This window comes from Zeus faber, assembly GCF_960531495.2.
Source record: "Zeus faber genome assembly, chromosome: 7".
Classification (NCBI taxonomy): domain Eukaryota; kingdom Metazoa; phylum Chordata; class Actinopteri; order Zeiformes; family Zeidae; genus Zeus; species Zeus faber.
The window spans coordinates 11,247,035-11,270,650 of NC_137203.1; the positions used below are offsets into that span (position 1 = coordinate 11,247,035).

The following is a 23,616-nucleotide window of genomic DNA, read 5'->3' on the forward strand; positions in this document are numbered from 1 at the left end:
AGTTGACCTTTTTCTGTTGACGCTTATTGATGCGCTGAGCCCCAAACGTATCGCCCAGTTAACTTTTATTAAAAAAAAAACAACCCAAAACATTTGGTTTTCAAATGTTTTCAGCAACATTGGTTGACTATAAAAATCCATCCCTTTTAAATACACGTTCGTTGTGGCGTTTTTGTCGTCTGACTGGGCGCGTGTAAACAATGACCTCAACTCGAGTAGGCTTTCCGCGAGCATTCCATGATCGTGCGTATCTCACGCAACATCCCATTTAAAAAAATAAAAAAAATAATTTAAAAAAAAAGAGCCTCAGCATCCGCTCCCGCCCCTCACGCCTCCTCAGTACTTGGGGTAGAGCACCCTCTGGATCTGCCCGTCGGCCTTCTTCACGTCCAGCCACTTCCCGCACTGGAAGATGGTGGTCACCGAGTTGGCCGTGTTGGTCACCTCCACGCACTCCAGGTACAACCCGGAGTTGGACCTGGAGTTGTCGTGCTCCACCCGCACCCGCAGCAGCTCGCCCAGGTCCAGCATCTCCAGGACGAAGCGGTCGGCCCGCCCGCGCTCGAAGAGGTTCCGGAACCTCTGGCGCAGCTGCCGCCTGCCGGAGTCCCCGTTGACGCCGTGGAGGGTGATGCAGACGTTGGCGTCGGTGCCGGCGCCCTTGACGTCCCCGGTGATGACGATGACCTCGTACTTGATCGGAACCAGGTTCCGCACTTTGCTGGCGAAGCTCTCGATGGACTTGTAGCACTCGAATGTCTGGAACTGGTCCCTCTTAGACGCCAGGGGGATGCGAGCGTCGCAGTGGAAGAAATACCTTTAAGGGGGGGGGGGGGTCGGAAACCAGAAAACAAACATCACGCGTGCTCCTTGGGTCATCTTCCGACTTCCAGGTGAGTTGGATCGCGTCCACATCATGTCATCGAATCATCTCATTAAAGCCATTATTTCCTCTCTTTACTAATAGCAAACACAGGTCCTTAACACAGATCAACTTTTTGCCATCATGGTTTGAATAAAAATGCAATACCAACAATTTGCCCCGGAGACTGAAATCTTATTTCTCACGGTCCATTTGCGTGACACAATATCATTTCATTTGTAATAATTCCAGGTTCAGAAAGTAGATCCAGCTGATTGTTAGTTGGACTTCTGGGCGGTTGCTTACCGGCAAGCCCGCGCGGGCCTGCTCAAATTTTTACTTCCCGATACCTGGATTTCCCGCCCCTACAAAAGTCGTAGTTAATGCGGCAAATTGAAAACACCACCGCTCCTCTCTCATCCCTCCGGGATTTTCACTCTCTCTTACTTGTTGCCCAGCTCCCTTTCGGTGACCACAATCTCCGCGACGTGCCAGAAGGCTTCTCCCTTCGCCTTCCTGCCGTCCTTGGTGACGTGGCCGAGGCAGACGCCAGCGATCTCGCCCAAGTGCTTGGACGAGAACTCGAAGGTATCGGTGGCGCCGCTGTGGAGACAAGAAGACATGCCGAGCCTCAAGCGGACCGCGAGGAGGTACGGTGCAGACGAGGGGCTTTGGATCTCGGGCTCGCACAAAGTCAAGATATAAGATGAAAGGAGGGAGGGGGGAAAAATAGAAGATGAAAGAGAGGCGCCCATCTTTCAGCCAACGAGGCCCCCCCCCCCCCCGCCCCTGAATGCAGTGCAAGGACCCACCGCAGGAATTTCTTTTTTTTATTTTCCAGGACAAACTCCTTGGAACAGGCTTTCTTCCCCTCCAGCACGATCCAGGCGTTCTCCGCGGTGTCGGCATCGTCCGTGTTAGCGGTCGTCGCGGCAATTTCATATTCTAGGGGGGGGGGAAGGAAAAAAAAAAAAAAAAAAACCCAGGAGAAGGAGAAGGTTGGAGCATACGGCGGAAACGTAATACGTGACGCTACGGCCGCACGCACGCCTCCGCCCTCGCTCACTGGTTTTGTCGTTGAGGTCTATGGCGTCGTGGTTGGCACAGGCCAGCTCGCGCATGATCTGCCCGTCGTCCTCGCCCTTCGCCAGCCAGCGGTCGCAGGGGAACCTGAAGGTCTGGTCCATGGCCTCGTCCTTCACCTCGATGCCCTCCAGGTGCCAACCGGGGGCAGCGCCTGCGGAGGGGGGGGGCGACAGGCAGCGGGACAGTTGACGGGCGACACCCAGTGCCTGCAATCCATCTCCGGCGATTTTAAAAGCAACAATTTTCTTCGATTCATTTCAGGATTTAGAGAATAGAGGCAGAATCCCGAGAGGGGAAAGTGACGATTTCCTTGTCTGATTTTCAGACTTCCGGGAATGACCCAGTCAGAATTCTGACAAGCCCTCCGAATTCCACCCCCGTGCCGAATTCAGATTCAGTATTCGGATTATTTTCACGGGGCCCTAATCCTCTTCTGTGTACATACGGTATCTAATAAGGGAACACCAAACATCACAAACTCCTGCTTCATACGAGGTGCGAGGGTGTGCGCTCACCACCCGGGGTGTAAACGGGAGACGCGCGGCTTCGGCGCTGATGTGCATTCCCAAACCACGGCCCCCCGTCGTCGCACTCCTCCTCGTTACCTTTGTTGTCGTGCCAGACGCGGATCTTGGACAGCTCCCCGAGACTGAGCATGTCGGGGAAGCGGAACACGTCTCTCGCTCTGCGCTCAAACTTGTTCCTGTTGCCGCTCTCCCTCAGCGACAGCATGCCGGTGTCGCCGTACTCTCCGAAGGCGATCAGGAAGACGTTGGCGTCGGTGCCCGCGCCTTGTACGCCCCCGAGGGGGGGAGAGAGAGAGAGGGAGAGAGAGATGCTTTGCCGACGGAAAACAAAACTCAAGGCCCCGCCCGATAACACCGAACCGGGGGAAACACCCGGCGGATCTTTGTTTGTCGTAGTGTAGGTTTGTCCCACTTACGCCAAACGGGAAACGCATGGTAATTATAACAGAATATAGGAAGTAAACCACGCTCATGAAAACTGAATGGTTTATACATAACATTTCACTGCATATATGTATGAAAGTACGTATATGTGTGTGACGAATAAACCTCTTGAATCATGGCGCTGAGATTGTTTGAAAATTTGTAACGCCTGAACTGACACTGATGTCTGCTGATGGCACGGTTCCTAAAAGCTGCTTATTTATAAACATTTTTTTTGTATAGTGAAAAGACAGACGGATAGACAGACGGACAGATGGATGGATAGATGGATGGATAGACGGATAGTTTATTCATTGATAACAGTAGCACAAAAGAAATAATCAAAACAAAAAAAAAAATTTTAATATAAAAATAGAAATACAACAGAAAAGGGGATATCCAAAATGTAATTTTTAAACTTCATTTTTTAAATTTAAAAACCCCTCTTTTTGTATACTTTACGAATCGCTCTGGGGGAATTTAGTTCTCTTTTAGCTCTTTTAGTTTATAAATGTAGTTTTCTTTTTTTTTTTTACAAAAACAAAAGAAAAAAACACATCTACTGACACTATTACTTACATTGGTTTAGAAATGTTGTATCAAATGCCACTGAATATTTTCATATTCGGTAAGTATTTCATTTCAATAACCGGCTCCATTTACTGTATGAATAGAGATCTACAGACTGCTGGGACCCACCACTGACATCACCGGTCGACACTTGGATGACGTAGCTGGTTTTCTCCACCATCTCCTCCTCGTCCACGACGGCCGCCAGCTCACACACCTTGGTCCTTTTGGCGCCTTTAGACTTGGACAGCCAGTCCTCATAGGTGAACGTGTACAGCTCCTCCGTGGTCGTGTCGCGCATGAGGATCTGGAAAAGGAGTCAAGAGTTTTGACCGTTCAGCTGAAAAAGGGGGCTTACGATAATGGAAGATAAAACTTGAAATATTCGGAGAAAAATTCGTTGCTCAAGAAAATACACGAGTAGGAGAAAAAAAAAAGGTTCCAAGTTGGAAAGAAAATGATTTTATATTTTATGGAAAATACATAAATAAGTGCAATAAAATGCAGAGATTTTGAATAAAGGACAAAAATAATAAAAAAATAATAACAGTAATACAAATAAAACAAGAAGCAAATATAAATGTTGATCAAGTATTAGTATAATTAATATGTTATGTAGTATACTAGTGATCCTACCCTGTGGAAATCAAAAGGGAGAAAAATGAATTCATTATTGTTCTATTGACTCACCTTGTCCAGAAACCAGTCGGGGCGACTTCCGCTGCCGTCGATTCGAAGTCGGATCTTCTTCAGGGGAGCGATGTCGTCGACTTCCAGGTTGAACGTGTCCTCTTGGCCCCTTTCGAACCTGGCATGAAGTGCATGCTCCCATCACGTTGCACATCAAAAATCGTTGTGGTCGTCAGCTCCCGAAATGAAGAGGGTTCGTGTAGTGAGTGCTCAGTGCAGCGCCCACCTGTCGCCATGTTTGGCCAGCAGCCTCTCCTCCGTGCTCCCATTGGCCCCAAACACAGTGAGGAAAACGTTGGTGTCGGTGCCCGCATACTGGGTGTCCCCCGTGACCACTGTGGTCTCATAGACAACCTGAGTAGCGCACGTTTTGGTTTTTTTATATATATATTTTTTAATTAGAAACCCACCAAATGCTGAGAAATACACCTCCACACGGCGACGGAAAATGTGTTGTGGACAACCTTGCGAATGATGTTGATGGTGCTGGAGTCGAGGACGTTGAAGAGTCTGGTGGTGAGCCCGTCCCCCCTGTCTTTGGCCAGCCAACACTTACACTGGAAGATGTACTTGATGCCTTTGGTTGGCACGGCAACTGACAGCTCGTCCACCAGCCAGCAGCTTTCTGGGGTGGCACCGTTATGGCCGAGCTGAGGGAGAGGAGAGGATCGAGAAAGAGAGACGGAACAACTAAATGCAAATGGGGAATTAATAATTGATTCCATGCTATTTTCATCTGGGTATCAAGAGGCACGACTTGAAAGGATTCTCGCTGACACGCGAGCGCTTTAATCTAATTCTTACAATCACTTAGTTAAAAAAAAAATATATATATATATATATATATATATATATATAAATTTTAAAAAGCGGGGGCCTCAGCAGTTCGTATTTAGTCACAGGAGAAGCCTCTCTCACCTCTACCCACTTGATCTCTCCTACGTCAGCTCCTGAGCACACAAAGTTCTCCATGGTCCCGCCGGCGAAGCTCTTCTTCCCCTCCGGCAGGTCCAGCCACAGCCGCTCCGTCTCCGCGTCGCCGGGCCCCAGGATGATGACGTAGACCCGGGCCGTGGTGCCGGCGTCGCGGTCCATCCCCGTGGACAGAGTGAAGTGATACGGAATGACTGGCAACGACAACAAGAGTCCGGTGAAGGAGAACTCCTCAGAATCTGTTTGTTTAAATTAATTTCATGTTTGGCCATCATGCAAGAAATTGGTTCTGCTCCGAATCTCCCATAAGAGGTTTGTGGCCTACATAAAGCCTGACATTATGTTATCTTGTGGATTTGACGGTGCCTATTGACATGAAAACGATGCAGAATTAAGTAATTTCTTTTACTCGGCGCTTCCTCCGCCACCGCCGCCTTCTTCTTCTTTTTCTTCTTGTTGGCGTTCCGGTCCAGCCCCTGCTTGGCCTGAGCCATCTTCCTGGAGTTTGGATCCGTGTTCCGCTCGCCCTCATATCCCTGAACGGCAAAGCATAACACAATTAGAAAAAAAAGAAAAAATAGAATAAGCAAACTGAAATTTATATCAAATGAAATCATGATCTAAACTATTATTTTGAGAATTCGGTCTACATGGCTGTGACTATGAAGGCTTCTCAGACTCAGTGCTTTAGAAAAAAATAATTTTGAAGTACAGAGTGCAATAAAATCCAATCATGTTTTTCCATGTCATGTGGTTAACAGAGGCCAATACAAAGAAAAACATGGTTGGATTGGAGTCATTCGAGTCATCAACTCAATCAACTAAATCAACTAAAACTCATCAACTTAACAACTAAAAAACCCCCAACAATAATAAAAATAAAAATAAATGTATGCATGTATTTTTATTATTATTATTATTATTATTATTAATAATAATAATAATAATAATAATAATAATAATAATAATATATTTTTTTATTTTAATTTTTTTTTGTTTTATTTTATTTCATTTTTTAATTTCTTTTTTTATTTGTTTACTTTTACACACCTTGACCCAAAAGTTCCTCTGGATGCATCTGTCCTCCTTCTTCTTGGACAGCCAGCGCTCGCAGAGGAACATGTAGACCTCCTCCGTCTCCAGGTCCACCACCTCCACCTGGTCCAGGTACCAGTCCGCCCCCAACAGCGAGTTGTCGTGGCGAATCCTGATCCTGAACACCTGGCCCAGGTCCACGGCCTCCATGGTAAACTTGTCCACCTGGGAATGAAGAGCATGACCAACAATGTTTCATGTTTATAACACAGCAAAACACAAATTTCAAAACAATTTTCGATCTCTTTATATAACAAATCAGGATGCACCGAAACCACTTTTCCACAAGGTTAAAATGGACCCAATCATTTTTTTTCTCTGAACAGGATAGGCTGGTTTGGGGGTCAAAAACTGGGATATAATAATGGACAAATAAAATTATTTTTCTCCTGTGTGTCAAAATTTCCTTTAGTATGTGACATTTTTATTCGGCCCACGGCATTGGATTTATATTGGGGATTTAATCCGATACCCTCATTTCGCTTTGTGCTGCAACAATATCCAATACTAGTATCTGTGTCAGTGCATCCTCATTACAAATTCTATTTGATATACTGTTTCAATAATAATTACAAGTCCATCTGCACATCTGCATATTTAATGTACATATCAATATTATATATAAAAATATTTGCACAACCAGTTCCTCACCATCATGTCCAGTGTAAACATTCTAAGTGATTGTGATCTGGTCCACATACCGATCCTCGCTCAAACTTGTTGCCGCCGCTCTCGGACTTTCTGAGCTTGCGCTCCCCGGTGTCTCCCAGGTCGCCGTAGAGGGTGAGGAAGACGTTGGCGTCGGTTCCCGCTCCGGACATGTCGCCGGTCCGCACTGACACCGTGTACGTGTGAGCTGCGGCGGAGGGGGGGGGTCACGCGGAAAAAAAGGGTCACGGTTACATGAGGTGCTGTAACAGTATCACTGAGCTGTGAGCCCGGCCTCTTTCGGAAACACGGGTAGACAGACGGAAGGCCGCCGGCAGCGCCCAAGCATTTAAAGGCGGATGGCGGCCGTAGCCGATGCGGGAGCCTACTTTCTAGGGCGTCCTCCACCTTTGTCTCGTTGCGTTTGAGCTTTCCGTCCCTGAGGAGCTTCTCGGTGATTATGTCGGAGGGAACCAGCTCCCTGACCGTCTCCCCGTCGTCCTCGGACCTGGCCAGCCAGCGCTCGCAAGGGAAGATGGTGGTCTCGGAACCCTAGGCAGAGAGACAGACGGACGGACGGATAGACAGACAGACAGCCAGACAGACAGACAGACAGGCAGACAGATAGATAACCACAAACAATTTAAAAGGTACAATTATAAATAGACTGGAACCAATAAACCTGTGAATAGAAAAAGGCGAATAGACTATAACTTATATGATAACTGGTGAATTTGGTGACGAAATACAGTATGACTGTGATTCATGGGAGAGGAAGTGACCTTCTCTCAGGGGAACGCTTCCCCACCTTTCCTTTTCGAAGCTGTCGTCTGACCTCCACTCTGTCGAGGTGCCACCCCGGGTTGGACCCCCTGTTGTCATGTCCGATCCTGATCTTCTCGATGACGTCACCAACGTCCTCCAGCTGTTGGAGGGCGGAGTCGACACAACATAAAATGGCGCTCCAGGCGCCTTGAAGAGTCCCCATGGCTTTTTTACACGCATTCCGTAATTGCTGTAATTGCGCACCTCCACGATAAACATGTCCTCCGCCGCCCTCTCGAACGAGAGCCGCCGCTGCCTCTTGTTGACGCAGAGGTATTTCTGCTGCGTGCAGACGCCCTTGCGGCCGTACAGGACGATGTAGACGTCGGCGTCCGTCCCCGCCGCGAACACGTCGCTGGTGTAGATCTTTATCTCGTAGGGCACAACTGGGAAGACAAGGGAAGAGTCTCAGGGGTTTTTTTTTTCCCCCAAATCGATGGATTACTCGCCCGCCCGCTCGCCCCCTCCCTCGCTCACAGGGCGTGTAGAGCTCGGTCTGCAGCTCAGCCGGGTACAGGTCCCTCACCACGGCCCCATCGTCCTCCCCTCTGTCCAGCCAGCGGCCGCACGGGAAGCGCAGCCTCTGACCCTGCGAAGGGGCGTCGATCTCCACCCAATCCAAAAACCAGCCGGGTGAACCCCCTGGAAGCGAGAAACAGCCCTTCCTTAATGAAGAAATCGTACAAAAACAATGGCTTTGTTTATGATTTTTTTTGGGGACGACCGGGCAATGAATGGCCCCTTCCGCGCCTCCGTAGCGTCTCTCACGCTGAATACCTGAGTTTTCGTGGCCGATTCGGAGCTTTTGCAGATCGCCCAGATCCACCGCCTCCACGGTGAATTCGTTGATCATTCCCTTCTCAAACTTGTTCTTATAGTTCTTGCACGCCTTCAAATTTATTATTCCTGCGAGACACAACAAGTGACATTTGCATTCTTTATCGCAAAAAAAAGAGCACGTTTCGATCAAAAGATCTACGCGTGTATTGATGATGCGACAGTGGTTTCCTTACCCGTGTCGTCATTTTCGCCAAACAGGATGGCGAAGACGTTGGCATCGGTTCCCGCGAATTTCTTTTCCCCGGTTTTTATTTTCAGAGTGTACGTCGTGGACATTGCTTGAAAATTAATCAGCTGAATTAGTCAAGATGAATATTTTTGTGCAAACCCTGAGCTTAGCCTGAGGCACCTCGGCTCACATCTGAAAATATGTTTTCCTGTAATCCGTTTTGTTGAGTATTTGCTGTTTTTGCTTTCGACGAGTTTAAAAATGATTACAAGTTAAATGACCATTAATTGCATGGCTTCTCATCTTTAACAAAATTGTCACACAAGTACCTTTCCACGGCGACGGTGGGAGCTAAACATACTCTCGATCTTGATCAGTGTTCCTTCACACCTCTATAGAGAATGACATGACATATCATACACAGTATATTTTACCTTTTTGCTCCAGTCCCAGCGTCCCCCCCGACCCTTCCTCGTCGTCGTTCCTCCACATGAAGGCCTCGTCCACAGGGACCAGCTCTCGTGCAATCTGCCCGTCGTCCTCGTCCACCGCCAGCCAGCGGTTGCACGGGAAGTAGTAACTGCAGCGGCAGGGAATAAGTTTTGAAATCAGAGACGGTATGTATCTGTGCCACTGTGCAGAACTGCAGAGTTTTTGGACACGGTTCCGAGGCGACTGTTATTAAATCCGTCCTGGAACGCTCCCAGGTTCCCATTCTACGCGCAGAGTTCAGATCTGAAGCCAGATACTGTAAATAAACAAAGCCTTTTGATCGCTACGCTTACGTTGTGTCGTCCTTCGTGTCCACTATCTCCACACGCTCCAGGTACCAGGACGGATGACCCTGGGAGTTGTCGTGGCGGATGCGGAGCTTCTTCAGAGGGCCCAGGTTAACGGCTACCACCGTGAAAACGTCCTCCTGAGGAAAGGGAGCAAACGGAGGAGAGAGTCGTGCTAGTTTTGTGTTTCCTCCAGTGAGAAAGGGTTAACCCTAAATATAGCCCTAACCCTAACCCTAACCCTAATCCTAACCCCTAACCCTAACCCCTAACCTTAACCCGTAATCCTAACCCCTACCCCCTAACCCTAACCCCTAACCCCTACCCCCTAACCCCTAACCCTAACCCTAACCCTAACCCTAACCCTAACCCCTAACCCTAACCCTTAACCCTAACCCTAACCCTAACCCCTAACCCCTAACCCTAACCCTAACCCTAACCCTAACTCAAACTGAACCCTTCATTACATTTCAATGCGAGGTGGACATTGGATGATTTTCCATCATGGGAGCCGTTTATTTGGTTTGATTTCTTGTACACGGACTTGAGAAATTGCACAAATTGATTAAGAAGAAAGAAGAAAGAAGAAACAGTCTTTAATCATCACACGACACTCCACAACACATGCTTGCACACACACACACATGCACATGCTTGATGGTGGCCGGTGAAATGGCTCCTCTGCTTTTGACCCATTAACGTATGATTAATGATTAATGTATGATTTTACACTTGTACACTTTCTCAGAAATTTTCGGGGTGGGGCGCAGGGTGGAGGGGGGGGGGGGTGGCAGGGGGCAGGGTGGGGTGGGGGGGTGATAAGACAAATTGTCTGTGGACGTGCACTCTGCGCTCCCCGCAGAGCCAAGTGTAATAACGCTGGGGTGAATTATTCAGCAGCTTTAGTTAATGAAGTGATGAGGTGAGATGGAGAACAGGTCAGGTGACGCTGAGGACCTCCTCCACAGCTGCTCCACAGCTGCTCTGCCGTAGGTGGAGAGCGTGTAATCCTGACATGAACGCACTCCCACCCGCTACCCTCCGTGGGGGGGGGGGGGGGGGGGAGTACTGCAGTAGCCAGGAAGAGTTCGATGGGAGTTTGTTTTCTTTCTTTCTTTTTCTTTTCCCAATTTCACAGTCTAGGATTCAAATGAGTCGTTTTTTTTTTGGAACCATGAGTCAAAAAGTCGTGAAATAAGCTCCTAGTTATGCTCCTTACAGGTTCAAACAGACATAATTCTACTTATATTCCACATATTTATCATATTTATCAGCCTTTATCAATTCTGAGCACACTTTTTGAGGAAGAACATCTGAAACTATAAGTTAATAAAAACATTTAAAAAGTTGCAATCGAGCGCTTGTTGTATGTGAAAAAAGAAAGAAGAGTCCTGTTGTGCTCTTTGGAAAAAGTGAAAACATTTGAGAAATACAGAAATAATTTTCCAAGGCACTTACAATACATTGACATTCGTACATAAAAATATAAATGTCTACATATAAAATATAAAGTGCCATTTAGCCGCAATGTGCATGCCCCTAGCAGTTTTGGATGTTGTTATGTACTAATGTCCATGTTTGAATAAAGGCCTTTTTACATTATATTCCTTGGTCAGTGCCTTGGATCACCCTCAGCTAATTTTGGTTCATATCTTAAGTCCAGAATGAGTTGAATGAGAATGAGAACGAATAACAGTTAGTCGTCCATAAGACCCCCCTTCCATCTCATGGAATTCATATTTGGTTGTATAATATTGTCGCGTCATTGTCGCTGAAAACTTTCGGGCTGCGTGTGGTAAGGGCGCTGCGCTCGGAGTGAGTCTCCCAGCCGTGTGGGAACCTTGAAGGGGCCTGTGGGGTTGGGGTCGGGGCTCTCTTCACCGTCTGCCTCCGTCCGTCTTACCGCTTAACCCCGTCGTACCTGGCCTCTCTCGAACTTGTTGAGGTTGTCCGAGTGTTTGAGGTAGCGCTCTCCGGTGTCCCCGTTCTCCCCATAAATATTGATGTAGACGTTGGCGTCGGTCCCCGCTCCCAGCGTGTCGCCGGTGAAGACGGTCACCTCGTAGGTGTTCTCTGTCAGACAACAGGACGCATGAATTACTAACGCCCCTTTAACCCGCGGTATGTGGGTCAGGGCGGAGCGGGGGAACCGGTCAAGGTGGGCCGCGCACACCGCCGAAAAACAAACGCCTGCGTCCATAAAACACGTGCACCAATCCACACAAACAGACATTGACGTGTCAATGCAGGAATGAGCTTAGATTAGATGTCAGCGTTATGGGAACCACATTTGTGGCATGCTTGGGAATATTTGCTCATTAATGTAGTTTAACTCTATTTTGGTTTGGCTAGATATTTTACATGATTGGTTCTTTTTCCAAGTCAGCTTTTTTTTCATCTTTGCAATAGTTTTGAATGTGAGTGATCAGAATCAATTTAAGAAGAAGAATTTTGAGATTGTTTGTGACATACTAGATCAAGTCAAGCTCTTTATTATAAAAAAAAATAGAATTTAAAAAAATATAATATAAATAAAAATATGTTATTCATATATTTCTACACTGTAAAGATGCCATACTAAATCAAGTGAAATATTGAAAATTCTTAATTATATAATAATAAAACTCAAAAAAATATAATATAATATAACATAATATCAAAAAAAGGAAACACTTATATATTCTCTCATAGAGTTCATCAGATTAATTTAATCTCATCCTATGAACTATTGAATCTGATTCCGTTGTACCTTCCAGATCTTCGGCCTCCTCCGGCAGAAGCTCCAGCACCAGCTCCCCGTCCTCCTCCCCGTGGGCCAGCCAGCGGGAGCAGGGGAACTGGTAGGTATGCACCACCTCCTGCATCTCCTCCTCTCCGCCCTCCTCGTCCTCGTCCTCCTCGTCCTTCTTCTTTTTCTTCTTCTTCTTCTTGTCCTCCTTCTTCTTCTCCTTGGGCACCATGGCCATGATGAGGTGCTTGACGGCCACTTTCTCCAGGAACCATCCGGACCCGAGACCGGAGCCGTCGTGTCCGATGCGGACCTTGAAGATCTTCCCCACATCTTTGGCCTCTATCTGGGGGACGGTGTGCAAACCTTAAATCATAAATTCTTCTTAAATCTTGACTCCACCTTCATCGTCGATGAAGGACATCCAGGCTACGTTACCTTGAATATTTCCGTGGTGTTCCGCTCAAAGTTGTTGGACCTGCTTTGCAGGGTGATTAACTCCGTCTTTCCCTTGTCCCCGTAGATCTGGACGAACACCTTGGCGTTAGTGCCGGCGAACATCTCGTCTCCGGTGACGACGGTGACCTCATAGTTAATCACTGCCAAACGTGAGGGAGAAACAATGGAAATAAATGAAGTGTGTTAAAGTGTTAAAGTGATGTTTTCGACGGACAGAGTGAAGCCTACATTGCTCGATGTCCAGTATCTCACTGGGGTAGATCTCCACCTCGGTCTTGCCATCGGCTTCGTCCGTGCTGAGCCAGCGGTGACTGGGGAACATGTAGTGCCTGCCGTGGACCGGCACCATGATCTGCACACTGTCCAGGAACCATCCGGCACGCATCCCTTCATTGGTATGGCCGATCATAAGACGGTTGATCTGGAGTGAGAAATGACACTGTATAACAACGAAAAAGGACACATCTTGTACTGGACATTTTATGTCTTCTAGGAGAATCAAGAAAACCGTTGAATCCTTCATCCTTCATCCTTCCACGTTCTCAGGAAGTTCTTAAGAAGGCTCTTTGGCCGTGACGTTAACACGCTGCGGGTGAAGCGACGGTGTACAATCATTTGAGCACATCCTTCATTTCACTGCGCAGTGGTTCCACCGCAGGAGACAGGAAAAGAGTGTTTCCTCAGCTCCGCACCTGCCCGATGTCGAAGGTTTCCACGGTGAAGATGTCAACGCAGCCGGCCTCGAAGTAGTTCCCCAGGTTGTTGTCCGAGACGTCCAGCATCATCCTGCTGGTGTCTCCTTTCTCCCCGAAGAGCTTCACGAACACCTTGGAGTCCGAGCTCCCTCCGGGCACGTCCCCCGTCTTCACCGCGATGTGATAACCGACATCTGACCACGCACAGATCGAGAGGAGATGGAGGTTTTTTTTTAACGTGATCGTTTCGATTTTGCATTCAAAATGGCGTTGAGCGTCGACCGTCACGACTTACTGTAAAGACGTTGCCCGTCCGAGAACGGCAATAACTCCCGAATGATTTTTCCATCGTCCTCATTACGGTCAAGCCACCTTGAACAGCCAATGACGAGATTATCATCAAAAGGTGATTATACACAGATATCCAAGGTGAAAATGCTTTTAACACATATTTCAACTTTGGCTCTGCGCATTGTGAAACGTCTTACTCACTTACTACTACTACTTATTCTAGAATTAATAGTTAACTGTATATAAGAGTGGTGCGTGCTCAACTGGTCTGGCCTCGGGATCCTGATTTGATCCTTAGTCATTGAGTCACAACCCAAACATAATTGTAGATTAGAACCGTTCTAATTTATTTCACAAAATGAATAGTGCAGTAATCCACAACGTCCCACATGGTGAGGGACGTTTGCAATATGACGCCATGACAGCCACCTACCACAGTCGGAAATGCTTTAAAAATGGTAATCAGAAATTAGGTGCGCTAAACACTATATATAATATAATATATCGTTTTTTGAAGAAGAGGACATATGCACCCACTCTAAATGGACCCGAAACTCAGTTTGGATTTGGAGACAATGGTTGAGAAACACCGGTGTAAAAATATGCAGTTATTGTCAGGTACTGTTTATTCATCATTATTTCCCAGCAACATGTGTTGACAACGTGCCTCAAAAAAGACAAACAAAAAGACATAAGAAGAAGGTTACAGCACACCAGGACGGCTGGACGGCAGATGCTGAAACCCGATCCGGGTAGAGGGGTCGTCGGCTCACCGTGGGTGTGGGCGCGTTTGACCGCCCCCTCACCTGTGACAGGGAAACTCCACCGCCTGGGTCTCCGGCTGTCCCTCCTCCCTGACAACCACGCTGTCCAGGAACCACCCGCAGCCTCCACCTTGACCGTTGTGGCCGATCCGCACCCTGCGAACCCGCCCGATTGACGCCGCCTCGATGATGAACTCGTCCATCTGACGGGGGGGGAGAGAGAGACAGAGAGAGAGAGAGAGAGAGAGAGAGAGAGAGAGAGAGAGAGAGGGAGGAGAGCATGGACCCCGGAGCTAATGGTTTGGCGGTCCTCCCCATATTTCAGGTTTCCCTTTTCTTGTTCTACGATTGGCTCCGACATTCCTGGACGGTGACGAATCGAGATGATATTCGCGACGGCTTAACACCCACGTTTCCCTTCTCAAACTTGTTGACGTTGTTCTTGCAGTTGACCAGCTGTCGCTCCCCGGTGTCGCCCGTCCCTCCGATCAGGTTGAGGAACACGGTGGCGTCCGTTCCGCTGCCGCTGACGTTCCCCGTGCGCACCGTGACTCTGTACTTGATCACTGCGAACGTGAAATACCTTCGGTGCCATGTTTGTATCAATCGGCAAACGGGTCGCGCGAAATGAGCCGGGGGGGGGGGGGGGGGTGTGGACCTACGGGGCAGCGGCTCAGCGACTTGGTCTCCGGACGCAGGAAGCTCCCTCACGACCTCGTTGTCGTCCTCGCTGGTGTCCAGCCATCGCTCGCAGGGAAACGTGTACTTCTCCTTTGTCAAGGTCTTCATAATGGTTGCCTGATATTATGACACAAAATAAGGATTCAAGGAGGAGGATTTTTTAGTTAAAGCGGTCATGGTTGATAGTTAGGCCACTTTACTATTAAAACTCTGGTTAAAGCAACTGATTTATTCTTTACAGTATATATTAGTATCTTAAAAGGCAACCTGCGAAAGGTAAATTTGAGCATGCATGGAATATCTACTCATAGACGCCCTATGGGCCGAGGAAAATGGTACAGTATGTATGGGGAGTTTTTACAGGGAGTTTATTAATAAGCTAGAAACATGTACGAAAAATGGTTTGTTGAACATTGAGGGATAAGGGGGTTCAAATAAGAATCAAGAATCCTTAAATATTCCAAAGAGCCAGATGAGGAACACGAAGCACCATCCACTATTTTAAGTGGTTCTTTTTTTAGTGATGGTTCATTGTGGAAGTGTCTTCAAATTGTCTTTAGTCAATAGCCAGTCATTCATATTCATTTTTATCACACCCACCTTACTGAGATGCCACCCTGCGAAGGGATTTCTCTTCTCGTGCCATATACGAAATTTGGTCAACTTTCCGATGTCCGGTAGCTCCACCTGTGAGACGGCATTCAGATAGAATGGAACTGGATTTACTTTACCTTTGCATGAACGTGCATTAACATCATTCATCAACAGCACCTGATGCCACCACAGACACCTACCATGAACTTGTCCACCTGGGCCTGCTCGAAGTTGTCAGTCTTGTTGTCCAGCCGGATCTCGTCCGACTTGCCCTTCTGCCCGTAGATCTGGAAACAAATATCGGCGTCTGTGCCGGCGTTGGGAATATCCGACGTCCAGATCCACAGGGACCACGGGTACTCTGCGAGGAACGACGCCAGGGTTGGACAAAACATCCATAGCCGAAGAGTCAAACTGAAATGTAGCCTCCGCGTCTTCAGAAAAAAAGCTGGTATTTGACTCACTCTTCTGTCTCTTCTGCCTCAGTGAAACCATCTCGTACAGCTCCCTCTCGATCAGCCCGTCTCCCTCCTTCTCCGCCAGCCATTTACTGCACGGGAAGGTCTGCTCGATCCCCGTGAAGGGACAGTACACCACCATCTGCAGCCAAGACACCGCCAAGGAAGGAGTTGTTAGTTTGAGTCTATTGTGTGTGTGTGTGTGGGCACGTGTGTGTGTGTGTGTGTGTGTGTGTGTGTGTGTGTGTGCGTTTGCGGGTGTGTGTGGGTGTGTGTGTTCGTACCTTCTCGCAATACCAGCCGGCGCTGACCCCTCCATTGTCGTGCCCGATGGTGACCCTGCTGAGGGGGCTGAGCAGAGCGGCGATCTCCACGGTGAAGACGTCGGTCAGAGCGCGCCCAAACCTCCCGCCCTCCAGAAACACCTGGAGTTCACGTTCACACCGAGGAGAGAAAACAAGGCAGGAAATAAAAATTAAAAAAAGAAAGAGAGAAATTTAACAAATGCCCTGACATGCTCACAAGCACACTCTTGGTGATGAAAAACTAAATTCACAAGGATATACAAGGAAATATTGTGCAGTTAAATAAATAATATTTGACTTTAACTTTATTAACTTTACTTAAAAAAAAAACATATTTTCAAATACTGTATACAGTGAATTATATTGTTGTAACTCTTTTGTTTTTTTTAACACCCTAGCACATGGCAGATTTACATTTTACATTTAGTCATTCAGCAGACGCTTTTATCCAAAGCGACTTACAATTGTTCAAAGACTGACGGACGCAGCCATCAGGAGCAATTAGGGGTTAAGTGTCTTGCTCAAGGACACTACAGCATGCTAGCAGGAGGAGCCTGGGATCGAACCAGCAACCTTTGGATCACTAGACCACCAGCTCTACCTCCTGAGCTACCATTCCCCTTTTATATATATATAAGCATGCACAATTTCCTATTTATGATTGTGAATTGTTGACACACAGGTTTAGTGTTATTTTTTGGTTAATTGTATAATGCCCTATTGTTTTGACGTGAGCTGCCATCTATCTATCTATCTATCTATCGATCTATCTATCTACATATCCAATCCATCCATCCGAAGGTTTGTTATCCCTCTGCAGGAAGTGTTGTCCCCCATCTGGTAGCAGCTCCAATACACTTCTTTCCCTTTGCTTTTTAATCTGCTCCGCCACACCGGCGTCTCCGTCACCTTGCCGCTGTTTTTCAGGCCCTTGGAGCCGTGCATCACGATGTGGATCTTGGAGTTGGTCCCACCGCCGCGGATGTCGCCTGTCACAATCTGGACGTTGTACACAATACCTGCAGGGTACAGTTACATGTCGTACAATCAGGGGCAGTGCCAGCCGGGCTCACTGTTTGGCATCAAGCCGCGACGGTCCGCCCAAACAATCAATGATCCCACGGTCGTGATCCAATGTCAGTGACCTCTGGAGCGGCTGGGAAGAAAATATGTTTTTCTCATTTTTTAAATGAGTGAAGAAGCCTGAAAATGCTGAATGGAAAGAATTTATCGTTCCCCGGTGAAGAAAGAAAAGAGGAGCCAGCGGGTGTCTTGTATTACTGTTTTTCCCCCTCGAAGCAAGTGTTTGGATTTGGAATGTGGAGGACCCGGCCAAGTAGTTTGACTGGAGGTCGGATAGCACCGTGTGACAAGCATTCGTCTTGAGTGTTTGGAGGTGGAAACACAACCGTTCTTCGTCACCTGTGGGCTCAGTGCCCCCCACCAGAATGTCCCTCTGGATCTTCCCATCGTCCTCGTCGATGGCGAACCAGCGATCCACCGGAAACTCATAAATCATTTTGTTCCCCAGGTCGTCCAAAATCACCTGCGGAACGACAATAGGGAATCCGGATACATAAATGTGTGATAAAGCTACCAAAAGTTTTTACTGAGCACGGGGACAGAGATTTTACTTCTTGCTTGCTGGCTCCATGACTTTGCGACGTCAGTCTCAATGTGTGTCTGTGTGTCTGTGCTGGGATGGAATGTGGGCGCTACCTATTTCCGTGTTATGTTAAAATGTTAGAAGCTGCAAAAAGCCACTGGGCCGGTAAATATATCAATTCCAGCTGGAAAGGTCACGTCGGAAATAAGGATATCGCTATCACTGCATTGAAAATAAAAAAATAAAATAAGGTTGTGTTTTTTTTGATATATAGAAAGCTGTTTATCAGTTCGGCTTGAGCTGAGGGCTGTGGGGGGTGTCATGATATAACATCTAATAAAACAAACAAAAAAAAAAGGGAATATGCTCTATCCACAGTTATAGCCTATGAAGCTATCTTGAAGGAACTCATCTTTGAAGTTTGAAACAAATATTTGATGCTTGTCGGCAGCAAACCCAAAAGACTCATCTGTCAGGAATGATTTGCAGGGAAGACGATCTGGTAATGGCTCACGGTTTCTCTTTACAGACTGGGTAGAATGACGACGAGCCTCGACGAGTGCGTGCGTGCGTGCGTGCGTGCGTGCGTGCGTGCGTGCGTTTCAATGAGCTCATCTCTTGCTTGTATGTGTTGGACGCGGGGACAGAGGGCAGAGGGGAAAGACAGGGTATTGCATGTCTTAAGTACCACTCCCGTGGCAGCACCGGGCACAACACGAATACGAGGAGGCAGACGGCGAGTTTCACTCCGAGACAAAAGGTATCCAGCATGGGGAAAAATGAGGCTGGACCAGGTTGGACACAATGATTCTTTGCACGACTCGACTGTTTTTTTTTTGCTGTTGTAAGACCTGCATTTCCCTCTGGATAAAGTTGAATATGAACTTATCTTATCCTATCTGTTTACCTCTGTTCATCTCGTCTTAAAGTAGTTAAACCAGGTTCCTTTAGATGCAGGGACTGTATGACAAGAATTTGTAGTCTGTCTAATAGCACAATATGCGCAGATTTTTATATATATAAAAAAAAGTATGTTTCCCCTGATATCCCGCCTGTTTAAGGGTTTAATATAATATAATGTGGTACAGGTCATTTACCTTGTCCACACACCATCCCGCTGAAGAGCCTTTGTTGTTGTGGCCGATGGTGACCTTCCTCACTTTGCCCAAGTTTGGAGCTTCTATGGTGAACTTGTCCTCCGACCCCTTTTCAAAGTTGTCTTTGTCGTTGTCGAGCTTCCTCTCCCCTTGTTTTAAAAAAAAAAAAAGAAGAAGGAAACGGAGCTCGGATTTTTGACCTTCAAATTGTGCTTTTAGGTTGAGGTGGATGCAGTCATTGACACGTGCTTACCCGTGTCCCCGTACTCTCCAAAAATGTTGATGAAGACGTCGGCGTCGGTTCCGCTGCCTTTTACCTTGGCAGTGAACACACTCACAATGTACTTATTATCTGAGGAAACACAGCAACAGGGTAAATCACAAGAATATAGAATCTTTTTTTTTTTTTTTTCAAACACAGAAACAACACTGTCTATTCCAATGGTTCTCAACATGGTGGTCCGGGTCCCCCCAGGGGCCCTTCAAGAGGTTACAGGGGGTCCCAGGCAAAAAGATTAAATCTTATCAAATGGGATCCGTGGGATGGTGTGTATCAAATTGAGGCTCCTTGATACAAAGAAAACTGTCTAATCTAGTAGGAGTTGACTAATTCTGACTTTCTATTTATATCTATTTTTAAATTGAGGCTGAATTTATTTTTTTATTTTTATGCAGGCTGCGACAATTCATTGATCAGCAAAAGCCATTAGCAAAAATAATAAAAGATCTTTATTTTTCAATATTGCTGTTGTCAAACCAACCCCCACAACCCCCCTACACACTCAAACAACTTTCAAAACCAAAACCAAACTATCATTCTAAATGCATCCATTAGAAGAAAAAATAATAATAATAAAATCGAATCACCACACAATATAAATGCACGACGTTAAAGATGAATAAGCGCACATTTGGGTATGTCCATGGGGTCCATGCTGCCCAGCAGGTCCCGGACGTGCAGCCCCTCGGCCTCCACCTTGCTGAGCCAGTTGTTGCAGGGGAAGTAGAACCTGAGGTGGGGCCTGATCACGTCCGTCACCACCACGCGGTCCAGGAACCAGCTGGCGTTCAGGCCCGTGTTGTCGTGCTCGATCCTGGGGCAGTGGAGGAGAAACCGCACGCAAAGAACCGCTTGTACCCACATGTCAACGTCAAGCGAATTAAATAAAACCCTGCAACCGATAAAGGAAATGCGGACAGCCTGAGACACAGTGGAAAAGGACGCCAGGTTGACCACGTACGGTATACGGCGGGAAACATTCGGAGCAAAATGTGAACGGAATATTCAACGGATGAAATCAAATTCACTCCCTGTGGAACTGCGGTACCTTATCTTTTTCAGAGGTCCCACGTTGTGCGTTTTGATCCTGAACACGTCGGTTTTGTCCCTTTCAAACGCCGTTCGGCTTCTGAAACGATAAATGATGTAGAAAGGGTAGAAAAACAGGTTCAGGGATTGTTATGCTTTACACATGCTTTGCACAACAATCTTGTGGTTTCATACACAGGATTTGTCAAAGGAGCACTTTTTTTTTTTTTTTTAGGCTGTGAAGTTATAAAAAAAATATTGATATTTGGAACGCTAGTTTATTTCTTTGGATGTAGTTATATTGTTTTAATTTGTCCTTGGATGTGTTTGCATACTTCATTGGTGTACATTTATCCTTACATAATACATAACGTCATATGAAAATTGAACAAACACAGGAAAAACAAGTGAAAAATGGACACAAAAGCAAACAAACTTACAGACCAAATAATGACAATTTGTCACTTTTCTATTATTCTCTCAACTTGAACATCAAGATTCAGTATATAGATCATCATCATCAGTCTTGAATTGATGAGATCGATCCTGAGGCGATGCCACCACCCCAAATTAAAGCCACATCAACTCAATGTCCAAGCACACGCGGCGCGTTTTGCAGGAGCCAAACATGAAATGACACCAAAAGAAATCAGAGCGTTTTTACAAGAATTCAACTCCAAGAGACAAAAGCACAAACGATGTGGACTGCACGTCCCATCTCCCGCCACCACAAATAACGTAGAGCGACGGTCGAGAGATACCTCTTCTCCGTGCTGTGGGGAAGGAGAAAGGAAATCAAATGGAGTACCAAACAATGATTTGTTCCTTTATAAAAAAATGTTTTTGACCAAAATGTCATTTTGAAATTGTAACTCTTCCCTCCACAGGGACTCACTTGCTGGCCAGGTGCACCTTGGGAGTGATGCCATATTCTCCAAACAGAGTGACAAACACATTGGCGTCGGTGCCTGCCCCGCGCTCATCTCCTGTGGTGGTGACCACCTCAAAAACTGGGGGGTTAAAATAAGACAAGACAAGACAAGACAAAACAACAAGACAACAAGACAACAAGACAAGACAAGACAAGAAAAGACAGGACAGGACAAGACAAGACAAGACAAGACAAGACAAGACAAGGCAAGGCAAGGCAAGGCAAGGCAAGACAAGACAAGACAGGACAGGACAGGACAGGACAGGACAAGACAAGACAAGACAAGACAAGACAGGACAGGACAGGACAGGACAGGACAGGACAGGACAAGACAAGACAAGACAAGACAAGACAAGACAAGACAGGACAGGACAGGACAGGACAGGACAGGACAGGACAGGACAAGACAGGACAGGACAGGACAAGACAAGACAAGACAAGACGGGATGGGTTGGGACAGGACAGGATGAGACAAGACAGGACAAGACAAGACAAGACGGGATGGGGCGGGACGGGACAGGGCAGGGCAGGGCAAGACAGGACAGGACAGGACAGGACGAGACGAGACGAGACGAGACAAGATAATTCAGGGAGTCACAGAAAAAACATGACAAGAGGTTTCGTGTTACCTTGGGTTCTAATTAAGTAGTGTAGGTTCTTGTAAAAAAGCCAGTCATTGAAGGGTGTATGTGTCAGCCTGTGTGTGTGTGTGTGTGTGTGTGTGTGCGTGTGCATACATGTGTGTGTGCGCGCATGCGCACGCGTGTGTGTGTGTGTGTGTTTGTGCGTGCATGTATGTACAGTTTCTGCCCCCCCCCCCCTTCTATAGGGCCGTCCATGTCAGGACACACTGCGGATTGGAGTCGTGCGATCACCACGGCGACCCTAATGACATGGGTATGACTTTACATGGGGCCGCAGTACATTGTGCGGCAGGACGGGAAGCCGAGCAACATAATAAGGCGGTAAAGCTCTTATCGAGATGCGAAAACCCCCTTTGTAAAGGTAAGTGACAGGTATCGTGTGGCTTTAGGCCGGAGATAACATCACGTCGGCGCGAGGCTACGGTTACAAAGACAATTATGTTAAACAATCTAACCATTACCCTGGGAAGCGCTCCGATTGGGTGACGCCATGCAGCGTAATGGCAATCAATCGTAATCTGCTTTTGAAATTCACGTCGGGCAATAATTAACGAAATGCACAAAATGCTTCCTGTGTGTGTGTGTGTGTGTGTGTGTGTGTGTGTGTGTGTGTGTGTGTGTGTGTGTGTGTGACGAGGGTTAAAATCAGGGAGGGATCACCTTTCTTCCTGTGGTACTCGTCCTCGAAGTTCTCCGCCTTTTCGGGCTCGTAGTTCCGCAGCTCGTTCTCGTAGATCTCCACGTAGTTCTCCACCTTCCTCTTCTTGCCCTTGGCCTTCCTGGCGTCCTCGTCGCTGTCGCCCCTCACGGAGCCCTTCTTGGGCCTCTTCTCCTTCTCCTTCCTTCGCTCCTTCTTGCCCTCCGCGTCCTCCTCCTCCCCACCGGCGCCGGCCCGCTGCTCCTCCTTCTCCGGGCCCTTCTTGGGCTTCTTGTCTTCGCCTCTGGGCTTCTTGTCCTTCGCCCCCATGTCGTCCCTCTTCTTCTTCTTCTTGGCGCCGCTCTCGGTGGCCTGGATCACATCGGGGAGTCGCTCCGTTCGCCGTCCCCCTCTGGGCCCGTCGCCGCCGTCCTCGTCCCCGGTGCTCGGGCCCTCGATGCCCGGCTGGCTCTTGGGTTTCTTGACTTTCCCTTTCTTCTTCTTCTTCTTCTTGTCGCCCCTCACGTCGGACTCTGGAACGTCGGAGTCGTGCCCTTCCTCATCGCTGTCTGTGAGCTTCTTCTTCTTGGTCTTGGTCTTGGTCTTGGTCTTGGTCTTGTTCTTCTGGCGCTCGGCATCCTGCGGTTCGCCCACCTCCTTGCCTTTCCCCTCGGGCTTCGCCTCCTGACCCTCGTCGTCATCCACCTCTTTGGTTTCCTCCTCTGCTCTCTGCTCCGTTTCTTTCTTTTTCACCGGCATCTTTAATTTATTTACTCTCTTGTAACCGTAACTGATTCCAGTGTGTTCCGGTGAAACTTGACTAGACTGACCTGTGGTACCGCAGGGGTGACCCGCGGGTGAGATAGCTTTGAGAGCGAGCCAGGTCAACTCTGAGCCTTCGGCAGAGAGAAGCCCGCAAGACTGGGGATCCCGCCCCGTGGCCGCAGGGCCGCGGTCGCTCCGGTCTGCT

At 47.5% G+C, this 23,616-nt stretch overlaps 1 protein-coding gene across 1 annotated transcript; it reads right to left on the reverse strand.

The window, feature by feature from the left end:
• Nucleotides 1–211: 211 nt before the first annotated feature.
• On the reverse strand, nucleotides 212–23,405 carry loxhd1b (lipoxygenase homology PLAT domains 1b; the record flags this gene model as incomplete). Its single annotated transcript, XM_080004181.1, has 43 exons — nucleotides 212–817; nucleotides 1,310–1,465; nucleotides 1,675–1,807; nucleotides 1,929–2,099; nucleotides 2,554–2,739; nucleotides 3,598–3,775; nucleotides 4,159–4,276; nucleotides 4,385–4,512; nucleotides 4,623–4,808; nucleotides 5,077–5,285; nucleotides 5,501–5,627; nucleotides 6,142–6,351; nucleotides 6,888–7,042; nucleotides 7,224–7,386; nucleotides 7,643–7,759; nucleotides 7,864–8,045; nucleotides 8,137–8,301; nucleotides 8,437–8,565; nucleotides 8,673–8,777; nucleotides 9,103–9,248; nucleotides 9,454–9,587; nucleotides 11,369–11,520; nucleotides 12,197–12,521; nucleotides 12,614–12,774; nucleotides 12,863–13,055; nucleotides 13,327–13,523; nucleotides 13,625–13,701; nucleotides 14,427–14,587; nucleotides 14,796–14,950; nucleotides 15,047–15,182; nucleotides 15,666–15,752; nucleotides 15,860–16,020; nucleotides 16,124–16,259; nucleotides 16,402–16,542; nucleotides 17,332–17,441; nucleotides 17,845–17,968; nucleotides 19,126–19,274; nucleotides 19,379–19,477; nucleotides 20,035–20,219; nucleotides 20,454–20,534; nucleotides 21,196–21,207; nucleotides 21,330–21,444; nucleotides 22,670–23,405. The coding sequence occupies 43 exons, from the start codon at nucleotides 23,403–23,405 to the stop codon at nucleotides 337–339; spliced, it is 7,272 nt and encodes a 2,423-aa protein (XP_079860307.1). The 3' UTR covers nucleotides 212–336.
• Between the last annotated feature and the right edge of the window lie 211 nt (nucleotides 23,406–23,616).